Here is a 14,151-nt window from a genome sequence, read left to right on the forward strand (position 1 = left end):
TCGTGTGATGGGCTGGCCTTAACAAATTCCAGCACCCCATACTTGCCCCAACAGTCTGTTAAAACTATATGGGGAATATTTGTCGTCTTTGTCGTCCCTATTTGTTTTACTGTTTTGACACCAGGCACACGTTTTTGGGGTGTGTCATACTTTTAGGAGCATCTTATAATCCAAAGAGTTTGGTAATAATAATCCGCTCAATGGAATGTCCACACATTCATGACACTTTTTCAACTTCAGTCAGATAATCCAAATGTAAACTTCTTTTAACGCAATATTGATCTGATAACACCCACTGCCTGACCTTGACTAAACAAGACTATTTCAGGAGCTGTCTCTCAAGAACTGAATATATTCTGAAGAAGGCCACCTTATGATGAACATTAGAAAGCCAGTGTAAAATTTTGACTTAAATCTTTCGTGACTGTAGGAATTTATATTCTATGGTTCTTTCGGTAAAGTCACAGAGATAAAAAAACAATAAAATGATAAGAATAACAATGAAAATAAAGTGAATAAAAATAATAAAAATATCCTGACGTTTCGATCGCAACACAAGGAATCGTCATCAGGAGAAAAAAGAGGGGGAAAGCTGCTGAGGCAGGCTGTTTATAAAGGTTTAGAGATGGGCAGGGCAGCTAATGTTAATTTAGGAGAGGTCTCCGACACTGGCAGTAGGTCTACACCAATCAAAGCATTGCACCTCGCTCCACACACCCACACTGCTGACGGTAGAGGTGGACAAGAAAACACAAATCAAGTCATGACCCAAAGTGGTTGATGACATCTTTCCAATGATTGCTGAGTTTAATACCGTCGTCTCGGTTGAAATTGTGTCTGTGTCTGTATATATGGATGGCTTCGTAAACGAATATTTGTTGATAGTCGGCTTGCAAAGTACCATCGTCTTAGAGAAATCAATTTCATGTGAGCCAGCCGCATTAAAGTAATGATCAGCCATGGCAGAAGTATTGGTCCTGCTGTGTTTTAGATCTACCTTGTGTTTACGAACACGGTCCGAGACATGTCGTTTGGTTTCCCCAATGTAACTGCTCCCGCAGATACAGCTTAGTTTGTAGACGCCGGGATATTGCATGTCAGGAATTTTGTCTTTCAGAGATGGGATCAGGTACCGAATTTAATGCATTGTATTAAATCGGACCTGGATCTTGTGTTTGTTCAAGATTTTGGAAATCTTTTTGGTTATCCCTGCGATGTACGGTAAGGTGATGGCTTTGATTTGATCTTTAGATGGCTCCTTCCTCGTGGTTGGGGTGATGGCTTTACGAATTATGTAGTCAGAATATCCATTCGCCTTGAGAGCCTGGTGTACGTGTTTGAGTTCACTGGTCAGGTGGTCATGGTCGGAGATACATTGGTGTAGCGTTTTGATGAGGGAATTCTTCTGGGTTGGATGGTGGTGGGAATCAGGTTTTAGGTAGGCGTCAGAATGGGTTACTTCACTGTAGACAGATTGGCTCATTGAACCATCTGGTCTCTTTTTGATTAAGATATCCAAGAAGGGTAGCACGCCATCCTTTTCTACCTCCATGGTGAATTTGATTGCTGGCCCTAAACAAGATTCGTTGTCATTGGAAGATGTGACGGTATTACCTTAGAGTCGCGGCATCTCTTCAGAAATGTGAGTGACTCGATCAGATGAGCTTTCTTGTCTCGGAGTTTGTTAAAAGATCTTATGGTTATGTGGAAACTCTCCCCGTAGAGGCGGTTAAATTTTGACTTAAAACTTTCGTGAGTGCAGGAATTCATATTTTATGGTTCTTTCGGTAAAGTCGTGTAGATAGACAAAGAAAAAAAGATAACAATAAAAGAATAAAAATAACATTGAAAATAAAGGGAATTAAAAATATAATTTACACTGACTTCTGCTGCCATCACATCTTCCAATGCCAAACGAATCAGAAGTGGCTGGCCAGATCATGCCCAGCCACTTCTGTCTTTTTGGCACTCATGTAAGTAGGCCTCGGCAAGGTAAGATAAAAGTTAAAAGGTAAAAACAACGAGCCTACCTTTACCTTACCACAATACAATCACTCTACCCTACCTTTTACCCTTCAGCAGGTAAGGTAAAAAGCAACGAGCCTACCTTTTACCCTACCTTTTACCCTTACCCATAAAAATGACCCGATTACAGGGTAATTACTAGGGAACTACTACACATCAACAAGGTTTATAACGGTAAATGCGAGGTAGAGCGCTTTACTCATATAAATACTCTCGATGATTCCTATTTTACACGCTAGTTGTTGTCATTGTTGTTGTCGTCGTTGTATCCTCAAATCTTGTAACTCAATTTTTACCCACTTCCTAATGTGGTATTGACTGCAAACTTGGTATACTTATGTCATACTGATGACAATACTATATTCTATCATAAAAAAAATGTAAACATTTTTTACATGTTATGTTTCGGCTTGGCTATAATTGTCCACGGTCAACTGACGTTGGCTGTAAATTACCACGGTCCCTTACGTTATGGCAAGCTTAGTAGCCACTTCCTGGAGTAGTGGAGTTATTCCATTATTAGTACATTTCATAAAAGCGTGTTTTAAAAAAAGTTTTTTTAAATATTACTTATTAAATGGAGGCCACGGACTGCGCCACGGAGCTTTTAGTGGTAAACAAGGTACCGTATTTACCGGGTAATACTTTCGCGCTTCCTTTATCCTACCGGGTAATTCTTCCGAGCTACCTTTACCCTACCCTTTACCTTACCCCTTGGCATGTCGACACCTTTACCCTTTGCCCGTTTACCCGGTAAATAGTGTAAATTACCTTACCTTGCCGAGGTCTACATGTAAGAATGAGTCATATTTAGGGGAGGCCCTACAGTCAGTTCATACAGGGTGTCCATAAAGTTCAACAATCTATTTAATGGAAATCAAAGAAATTCATGGTAAAGTATGCAATAATATAATCAGAGTCGTATTTATTAATTTCACTTAATCATTGGATTCTACGTGAGCACCGTCAGTATTTCTGCACAGCTCAAATCTGTTAGCTGCATTGCGGAACACATTCTGCAGCATCTGTGGAGTTCTTTTCGTAACTGCATGATTTAGTAAAAAAACTACACGATTTAGTAAATATTGCAGATCTGTATCTCTTGTTGAATACACCTCTGACTTGATTAAGCCCCATGCAAAGAAACCCGAAAGGCATTCAATTCGGAGATGGAGCCGTCCAGGGTCTGTCGCCGCCTGCATCCAATCCAGCGATTTGGAAATCGTTCATCAAGGTTCTCCCGACACGATGTTTGCGTAACGACAAGGAGCACCCATCTTTTTGCAAGTGTTAATACCGTCGCACGCTGTAATGCGTTCTTATTCGTCGGGTCCTGAAAAGAAACACACGCAAAATATAAGTATATATACACCGTTCGCTCAATAAAATAGATAGAGACTTTATGGACACCCTGTATGTCAATGGCTACTCAAAGTCTGTCGTGTCTGGGAATCAAACCTATGTTGCCGGGTTTGTAGCGCATCACCCAAAACACGCTCAGTCACTCCCCACGCATACACGCTGGCATGCACACGGCATCCGCTTTATACAGCATTTCATACCGAGACATTCCAAAGAGCACATTGGTTAGTGGGAAAGTGGGAGAAATTAAATGATACCAATCATGAGAAAACCTTGCACCAACTTTCAGCACTTTTGTGCTGATGCTGATTTAATGGGCAGACATCATCAGATTCATAGTTTAGCATGACCGCACACATACTCTGCTACAGAATGTGTACATACAAAATAGATGAACATTTTGAAAAGTGGGTCATCAAGTGCTTTGCACTGCTTTGCAGACACGAGGATTTCATTTCAACGTGTGCTCATTTGAGCTTGTATTGAATTTACATCAGAATGGGTTTACTACCCAAATCCCAAATCCTTTTTGTGAACCGATGCGGCATGGACTTAAGTGCCAAATAGCTGTTCTGGCAAACAAAACCTGGCTATCAGCTCTACTAAAATAAAACACAGGTGATGTGCGTACGTCTCGGTAAAAGCTGGTCCCGCGTGTGAGGTCAGGTGCTTTGCCCATTCGCAATGAGTATTTATTTTCCAAGGTATCTCCCTGCTGAAGCAAGCGATGGGGTGGCACTCATCTCCATCGGTGGGCCCTGAGACGGCACTGGAAATTCCACATGCCGATGGCAGGGGCCCAGTGTCTCCTTAGAGAATGAGAGGTGACTCTCCTATCGACGGCAGTGGTGCACAGAATCGTTTCCTGCATTCTATTCGATCCGAGTAAAACATTCCCAATTGTGGAGAATATACAATGCGTCAAGGTCTCGAGCAAAGAAAGGTTTTGTAAAGAAATGGGCTGGATATTTAAGATAAAGTATGCACTGTCTTGTGCCTTTGTGATTTTTGTGCTCGCGACAACAACGTCTGATTTGTTGCTGCGCGTAATATCGGGTGGTATTTTGTGACCAGCTAAAGCAGTTAATAACGGGAGGGGCGATTCAATAATGTTTGATTTAATGGACGCGGTAATCATGGCCTTCATCCCCCCCTCCTCCTCCTATCATCATCATTAACAGCAGTAGCCATGCTCCATCCACTGCTGGATGAAGGCCACCTCTCACAATCCTGTGATGTAACAAGTTATTTAGCCCTTGCACATGAACTGATTTACATGCTACATATGCTAAGTGGACGTCCACTTGGGTACATTCCATCCATTTGGCAGCCACTCCGTCATTATTCTTGACTATCAGCCAGCACCCGTCTAGGGATATGTCCTGCCCAAGCCCACGTACTTGTCTTGACGGTTAAAATAACACATTTAACCTGCGTTCGCTCTTCTAATCCGTGTCCTTCATCAAGACCCAACAGGAAGTATGTGGTTAGTGTGCGGTCACTTTGATGTGAGCTGTGGAATGAGTACACAACACGCGAGCTAGCTTGTATCACATGCAATGTATGTTCATTAACAGGTGCGAATAGTGATGCACGAGCAGTAACAACAATGTGATGATGCAACGCAACACATAATTATTGTGTGTGTACACAGACGCCCGCGTTGTACTTTATCTGGTGAGTTCATCGAGTGAGATTATCTCCGTTTCACCAGGGCTTACTAATCTGCAGCGACACAGATGGTTCAAATATGTGTTTTATTATCACACTTTCATTGCAGGCCATTATCAAATTGTGCAGTTGGGCTATAACACGGGCTGAACAATAATGAAATGGGGAATTTCTTGTTGACAACAGGAAGCACGCCTTTGGTAAACTCCCTGGAGAAAATAACCAGACAGCTATGAGAGTTGAATCTTCAGCACCATGGAGATGGGAGCAAGGTCAATTGCACGAACCACTCTGCTGTCTGCCACGTAAACACAAAGATCCCCCTAAAGCCTTTTAACAGTCTGTGGGGCAAGTGCTGTTAGTGAGCACCTATGAAGCCCAGCACATAACACGAGCGGGATGGGTGGCCAGAACCATGCCCGACTGCCTTTGTATCCACCAGTGGCGATGTTTACACACCGTATCAGGTACGTATTTAAGGCTGAGTCGACCTAGGAGAGGTCCAGGATCAGTTGAGATAACCTTCACTGGTGTTGGTCATGGGCAGTAATCTAACTTGGCTTACCGGGTTTGTAGCTACCGCTCCCCACAAAGGTGCACAAACACACACTTATAGAGACCTATAACACACAAACGTACACACGAGACTCATTCTACCTCTACAACACCGGTAGCTATTTCGCTGGGGTGTAAAGTGCCAGGGGCGTAAGCTACTTGACACCATTAGAGTTCACTAAAACACTGCTGGCTGCGCTTTCTTGATAAGGGGGAGAAATAATTTAGTTTTAATGCATGTCGATGTGATTTTCACACCAAAAATGTCACGGTCTGACAGAGGAGTCTGTGTGCATACAGACGTGACAGATGCGAGCTGCTGGATGACAGACTTAAGCCAGTGGATATCGATATTTGTTAAATTGATTGTCGATCCCATGGAAACAGCTTAACCCTCTACCATTCCGAGACGACTGCAAGTTGCTGTGTGGGGGTTCCGTTCCACGCTGGATCTCAGAACGTGCAAGCACCGCGGCATACATTTTTTTTTGGAGAGGCATAGCGCCGTTGTTTTTTAAGACATTGCACACGCCGCAGAGAACTCTCGCGACACGACCGCCGCCAAACTGTGCCACTCGCCCTCCCGCATGGCCTCATGGGAGCCTCGGTAACGGAAAAGTTGTTTTCTTTCACTGCGTGCGTCATTGGAATGGAGCTGGAAGAAAAACGTACACGTACGTCATCGGAATGGGAAAGGGTTAAATAGATATCTGCAGCTTGCATAGTGTGCTTTCCCCACCCTTGCGATCCTGCCTGGCAACTGCTTGCGTCTCGAGAATCTGGTGGAATTGCCCCGAGGCGGAGATAGCTAAATAGGAGCAATTTAACAAAAACAGAGCTTGTTTCTTCCCAAGCAAAAAAGCAATATGCTGAATTGAAAATGATTGGAACAATGCCAGCGGTCCTCCAGCTATCCGAAATACTCTTATTTTTTAGTGTACAAGTGTGTGCAATGTACATACATCAGTACTGGGGTGACAAAGGCGGCCAGGCATGGTGCTGGCTACAACACCCCCTCATCTTGCATGCTGTCCTTTAAATTGATGCTCGCTAACAACACTTGCGCTGAGTAATCTGTAAAGGCTATTGTGGGGATATTTGTCTTTTGTGCAGCCAGTGCAAACCTGTCTTCTGAAAAGGCAAAGAGTATCTTCATAAATACTGAACCATTCCAATATATGTCAAATTAAATGCACTTAGATGTAGATTTTCCAATGCCAACTTTTTTGTTCGGCACACATTCTAAGATTGGGTTGGGTTGTTTGCGTATCAGCATGTGACCATCACCTGGTGTGAAGTGATTGCTACAACTGATAAAGCAAATGCTGGTCCTCACTGTCACAATGCAATTTTCAACAATTCCCTAGAATTGACTACCAGAGTGGTGCTCAACACTCATATGAACATTGGGAAAGGTTTTTTTAATGTATTCATAGAAATAAGTTGTTCTTTTTGGCCTATAATTATCATTATTAAACGTGTGTAACTGTCTATATTGCTCACAACAAAGTGTGCACGTTATATAAAGACAAACTGCAATTGCACTTCATGAAGTAACCAATGCCAAAATAAAATCTCTAAATACAACCTAAATGTATGCAATTATTGTACGATGCTATCGATCTGGAGACCTGAGCTGGATTTACAACTAGGGCTAAGATCAGTGGCGAACGATACCTGAACTGGTCCTGGGCCCCATCGTGCCTTCACTGACACACATTGACTAAGCGTGGTAAAGTATGGCAAAGAAAGCCCCTGTGTCCGACACGGAACGGTGAGACCTTCATCTGTGCGCTGTCGGTATGCTACTGATGACGTGGGAAATGTCAGCAGAGTGCACGGTGTATACCTCTGGGTGTACAAAGACGGTCGCTGCGTCCTGCGCTTTCAGACGCGCTTCTGCGGTCAATCTGGAATGGTTCTTCCTTCCGATATTAGGAAGCCACTGGAGCTATGCACTTTTAAATCTAGACTGAAAACTCATTTCTTTAGAACAGCTTTTTGAAGTTTAGTTTGTTGTCCTTCACCAACACCTCCGATTATCACAGTTGGCTACATACGGTATGAAAGAAGATCAACATAAGTACATAAACACATACGGGTGTAAACCCTACTCTTGATGCTTCAGATCGCTCAAGCGTTGTCGATGCTTGATTACCGATTGCTCGATGTAATGTTGCACTTCTCGGAAAACCATATTGAGTTTTCCATGGTAACTTACTTCTACATGTTCCCACCGACAAAATAAAACACGTCCTATTGGTTTTTTCATCAGCATGGATAATACACACTTTAAAATCAGCTCTTGTTCTTTGCAGTTACAACTACTTCTGTGACACTGCTTTTCTTTCGTTTCACAATATTACACCAAGGCCACTTAGAAAAAGTTTTGTTCTCAGTGGCAGACGGAGTTTTGTGGCAGATAATCAGGTCAGAAATATACAAAATTGACTTCAAAGAAAACCACTTGACATGGTCCAACCTGCAACCGCATCGCGTACTAATATACTCTCTCATCTACTCTGACGTAAAAGAAAGTAATTGTAGCAAGGTAATAACATTTTAAAGGATATATTTTGTTCTTCGTCTGTGGTAGGCTTTTAAATAATTTTAGCAACATGCGTAATGCATTATGTACTGCTCCGTATCATCCTCACGTAACCAGTGTAATGCATCTCGAGTAAGTGTTCCCATTCGGAGCATCGGCAGAATAAATTTTGAATTAATGTTAGCTGGTTAGACTGTTTGCGTAAGCCAAGCATTCTTCTTTAAGCTGCGAGTCATACGAGCAGAGGCTGCAGGGGCAGGGCACACCTCAATCAATCTTAATATCACCAGGGAACACATTGCTCGCTTACCTTCCGATAAAGTTTTGCGGAAATAAAGCACTCGTGTCATCTGGCACAGTGTGTCACCAGAGGCTGAACCACCTCGGAAGCACGAATGGATCTCACAGATGGACGGACGGGAGAAACGTCGAGACGAACACCATGGAAAATAACCAAGAATTACATGACCCCCCCCCCTCCCCCCACCGTGTCCATCCACAGTCCCCCCCGACGAGCCGACGATCGAGAACGGGCCGATGGTACAACTCAAGGCGGGAACGCCGTACAACCTGACGTGTCGCGCCGAGCGCGCCAAACCCGCGGCCATGATCACCTGGTACCGTGACGGCACCCTGCAGGACGGCGCTCACTACAGCAAGGTGGGGTCCGGCTGCCCGCACTCGCACGGTCATCACCGCCCCATCTTGAATGCCGCGTTTGGTCGGGACGGTCATGGGTAACGCGGTGGCAAGACGTTAACTACCTCGCCTGGTATACAGAAGGTCGGAGGTTCGATGCCGACCCCGACGCTTGCTGTACATTTGGAGTTTGCGTGTCTCTCTTCCCGTGCTGGTCATGTGTATTTTTCTCCGGGGTGCTCCGGTTATCCCCTCCGCATTTGGAAGAAACGCGCGTTTGGAGTATTTTGTGGCAATACATTTCGACGCGATAAGCCACTTCGTTGGGCTCTCATTTGTGGCCAGGTGGCTTCTGAAAAAGAGCTACATAGATCAGTGGGCCTTACCTGGTAAAATAAAAATAGTTGTAGTTTTATCAAAGAGAAAGGTAAAGGTGCCACCGTGAAATTGCTTTTCCTTTGCCCCAACTGCTAGCAGAAGGTGCTCTGCTCCAGGGAGCTCGAGAGAGACAGCCTCTTAGAGGGAATTTTGGCCTACTCTTCCACGCTGGCCAGACGTCTCGGGAAGAGGTGGGACTACCCACACACTTTACCCCGGCAGGCACGACCTGTCGATCAGCCGTCCGTGGCGTACACCATTTTTATTGCTGGGTGGACAGAGGCGGCGGTGAGGGTGGGGTTGGTTTAAAGAAACTTGCTCAATTGTTTCAACCGCTGCTCTGCCAATTGCAAATTGTCATCATTGTCATCATACTTACACGGATAGGTTGGCTTTGAAAAAACTGCCCACTGAATTTCAGTGAATTCGGCTCAACCCTCACTTCTGCGAATTAAAAATATCGAGAGATCGAATCGAATCGAATCAGCGACCTCTGGATTGCAATTCTGATTATGCCCTAACCATGACACCATGATACTCACCGAGTTCATAGAGCAATGGACTCACCACTGCACCACCATTCTATCGCCTAATTGGGTTTAGGCCGTGGGAATTGAGAGTTGCACAGGCAGCATTCGCAACCCTGCACGTCTGCCTTGCATAACAAAATTTCTGGTTATTGCAAACAATGGCTTGTGCTGAGTGCTTTGATATACAGCCTGATATACATCATCAACGATTTTGTATCTACTGCTGGATGAAGGCCTACCTATACCATGGTGGTCTCAGACATCACTCGCCACTGATGTTAGCCATGGCTAATAATCAACCTCTGGCCACTGGGTTTATAGTGCAAGTGCGTGAACCACTGTGTCACCGCTCCCCCAGGGAACAAATTACGGTGCCTAAAGCTACCTTTTTTTTTTGTTCTTCCATGGAAAAGGCAAAGAGATTCCCTGCTCGTATGAACATGAGCCAATCCTGATAACTGTTGGCAGTCATTGGTCATTGGTGGGAATTCCACATTCCTCTGGTGGGAGTGAGTCTGTTCATTCATAATTCAACAAACTGCTGACTTTCCACAAAGTGGTACTCATGTTATTTCGCTTTGAAAGGATGATGGATCGATTTCACCTCTGAGGAGATATCAGAATGCCCCGCCTGAGAACGCTCCACCGTAGTTCCACGTTGCCAGTGACGTAGCATAGTAGGCATGGGCCTCAGTGCAAACAATGAATCGGGGGACTCCCTGTCCAGTCCATCATGGTGGCGAGATGTTAACTACCTCGCCTGGTATACAGGAGGTCATCGGTTCGATCCCGACCCTGACGGCTGCTGCTGTAGATTTGGAGTTTGCATGCTCTCTCTCCCCGTGGTCGTGTGGATTTTTGTTCGGGTCCTCCGGTTTTTCCCTCCACATTCAGCAACATGCGTTTATACGTTCGTCACAACGTGATGTAAATGGGCCCGCAGATTGCCTAAAAAGAAAAATACATAAATAATAAATAAACATGCGTTTAGAGTATTTGGCTGCTATAAATTTCCACATGATTAGCCACTTCGTTGAGCTATTATTTGTGACCAGGCCGCTGCTGAAAAAGAGCTAATAAGCTCAGTGGGCCTTAGCTGGTAAAACAAAAATAGTTTAGTTTAGTTTTAGAACCCCCCCCATGCCCCCCTGCCCCCGGCCCCCGCCTCTTCGTAGCCCTCCGCTTGACTCCCATCCGGCCCACGGGCCCTGGTGCAGTTGCACTCCAAAGCTACGCTGCTGAAACCCTGACCCTTACTGAACCGGTGGTGGACATCCAAGGGGCTGGATGTCCACTACCGGCTCCAGGGGCTGGATGTCCACTATTGCACCACACTAATGATAAGCTCTTAAGTCGGCGCAGCGCGTGAGGGTGTCTCCAAGTCAGCACCATTCTTGGCCACTTCTGTCTTCTCAGTGCTGATGCAGACACACCCACACCAGCTCCTCATTTCACAAAGCAATCGGTAAATGTGCACACACATACAATGTGTTACTTCATCACTTGATGAATGGACTCTATGTTACTTAATCCATCTCAGAACATCAGCGGGGGGGGGGGGGGGGGCATCTTGCAGACAACAGGGTATGGGTTTAGCTGATGGGATTAACCAGATATCATAGCTCAGTTCTGTATGCATAGTCAACAACAATATGGTGGTGGTGGGAAGTTAAGCTTTGTATAGAATATATTGTTTTTACATATTACATCACACAAATATATTTGTGACATTTTCAAAACAATTATACGTAGCTTGATAATTGAGCTCGCTCAATTGCAGAAAATGTGGATAATATTTCAATCATTGCGAGCAGGACACCTGCGACAGACGTTATCAACAAACCGAAGTACGGGCACTGGCCTTTTGTATGCACACAAACACACACGCAAATCAGTAGATTATTAGAGTAGTTCCAGGTGCGTGTTATGATGCGTCAATTACAATACTATTTCTTGTTGCCAAAATCTCGACAAGTCATTCTGCAGGAGGGCCCACCCACCCAACCCGTATTTTGAAATGCACAGAGTTCCTTGTGGCATCCGACACGTTTGCCGTGTTTGTTCACTTCATTGGGGAAACCGAAACAAGGTGAAAAACACATGTATAATCAACAAAGCGTTCTTACTCACGGGCGATGGTCGGGTAAGCGTACACACGTCGTCACGTTTCCATGACCACAGAGGAAGCGAGTTGAGCCCCGTTTGTAAACCGGGAAAGTGCGCGGGGCCTGGATTAACGGCAGCGGTTGATTCACTGGGCTGACACAACACCAAGACCTCACCCACCCCTCTTCCTTATGGTGGCACTTGGCTCGCTGTTTGGAAGCGAGCTGTCACGTCTTTACCCAAGCAACCGTCTGGACCGGGTCGTAAAACGTTACGGGGGTCAGAAAGTGAGTCAGTGGAGTCCGTCGCTAAGGTCGAACCTCAGGCCCAATGTCAGAGTAAAATAAAAACAATGGAAAAAGACAAATTTAAACGATATTAGCTTGTATTAACCTAACCTAACACAACCATTCGACATTTTAAACCCTGTTAAACAATATATAAAACACTGAATATTCAAGTGTCATTGTGGAGGATAGTGGTTTCAACATAAATAGGCAGACAGGAACACCTCTTTCTAATGTTTGTCTGTCTGCATTAACATTGACAAGTTTTTCCTCGCACCTTATCAGCTGCACGGCCTTCTGGGAGACCATCTTTTCAGCAGCAATGGTTAGACAACAAGCAAACTTGTGGACTGGTTTTGACATTCGAGATGGCGAAGAACTGCTTGGTGTTTTAACACACGGACCCTTTCTGTAAAAAAAGCTATTAACTAACTATTCACTGTTTACCTATTTTAATTTTACCAGGTAAGGCCCACTGAGCTATAACATATTCCTGCGGAGGGAGCTGGTAGGAACGTTGGGTTGCTCCGTCAATGGCCAGGGTCAACGGCGGCGTGGTGTATTCCGCAAATATGGCCGACTGTGAGGGCGGGCACAAGCCGGCGTGAGTAGGTTAAACGTTGAGTTTTATAAGGGCACCACGGGGTGGCCAGCCCCTCCCCTCCCCACCCAGCCCCACCCCTCTCACCCCCCATCCAGCCCCACTCCTCGCACCCAGCCCCTCCCCACCCTCCGCTCCCCACCCAGCCCCTCCCCATCCTCCCCTCTCCACCCAGCCCCACCCCTCCCATTTTTGGATGCACGACGGACGGACGGACACAATAATCCCCTGTGGGCTGGTGGAACCAGGTGGTTCCTACCGGTATATCTCTTCTTCAGACGTGACCTGGCCACAGATGATAGCTCAACGAAGTGGCTTATCACATGGAAATGTATGGCAGCCGAATACTCTTAAAAGCACGTTTCTAAAATGTGGAGGGAATAATCGGATGACCCGGATGAAAATCTACGCGACCACAGGGAGAACATGCGAACTCCAAATATACGGTGGTGTCATGGTCGGAATCGAACCTATGTCTCCTGCATACCAGGCGAAGTGGATAACATCTCACCACCTTCCATTCGCTTCTGTTGTGGGAGGGTAGGGAGGGAAAGACTGAGACGGCTGGGCAAGGTGAGGGGAGATGAAATGGGATAGAGCGTGAGCGCTTGGAAGAGCTGGGCCTGGATAGTGGCACAGAGCACGTGAACTCGTGACACGGGACGAGATCCGACCCGTGCCGGGTCTTACCTGGGTCGACATCACCCATTCACGAGTGAGCATGCGATCGTAGTATAAAACAATGCCCGTGTTTCAATTGAGCTCCTGGACAATGCTTATCGCTCTGGTCCCGAGCCGGCGGTGAAAATGCTATATTTTACTGGCAGGGAACTGATTTATTTCCAGGACAATCTGCAGAACGCTATCTTTAATGGGCAACACAGTCACCGGATTTCCATTATACATTTTGCTTCAGATAGACTGCAACTAATAAAAAAAAAAACATCAAACGTTTATCAGAATGTTACAGTTCGAAGCTTTAAGTGTGACACGTACCAGTGACGCTCTATGCGGTCACGTCGTTGTCCACTGAAAATGTATTCAGGGTGATTGTAGCGCGTATGACTGAAGCAGAGTGTTTTGAAGGTTGAAGAATTGCATTTGCAAAGCAATTCGCCACCGCCGTCTGTAATGAGATTGCTTTTTACGAATTCCACACCACTTTCTCCAAACATTAATTAGTTAATCATTACAGATACATGTATAGTCATATTAACGTTACAATCAACATCCAAATGACTTGTTGAAACCCCGCATAAATTGCAGATGTCAGAGGAAAAAAATGCATCTTACTTGGCAATTGAATTTATTAAATCAATTTGTTTTGTTACACACTCCCGAGAATATGTTATCCTTTTCAAATAATCATAATCAAACAGACAACAATATGCCTCATGTCATCTTTATTTGTAATCTTAGTCATCGTCTGATAATGCTGGGCAATTTTTC

At 45.0% G+C, this 14,151-nt stretch overlaps 1 protein-coding gene across 1 annotated transcript in view; it reads left to right on the forward strand.

Annotated features, from left to right (window-relative positions):
* LOC133347972 (kin of IRRE-like protein 1) overlaps positions 1–14,151 on the forward strand; it is a 49,727-nt gene that overhangs the window by 13,091 nt on the left and 22,485 nt on the right. The window contains exon 4 of the mRNA XM_061560736.1: positions 8,664–8,821. Within this exon, the coding sequence (XP_061416720.1) occupies positions 8,664–8,821 (158 nt within the window). The remainder of the gene's footprint in view (positions 1–8,663; positions 8,822–14,151) is intronic.

This window comes from Lethenteron reissneri, chromosome 26, assembly GCF_015708825.2.
Source record: "Lethenteron reissneri isolate LAM-NWPU_2019-01 chromosome 26, ASM1570882v1, whole genome shotgun sequence".
Taxonomy (NCBI): Eukaryota; Metazoa; Chordata; class Hyperoartia; order Petromyzontiformes; family Petromyzontidae; genus Lethenteron; species Lethenteron reissneri.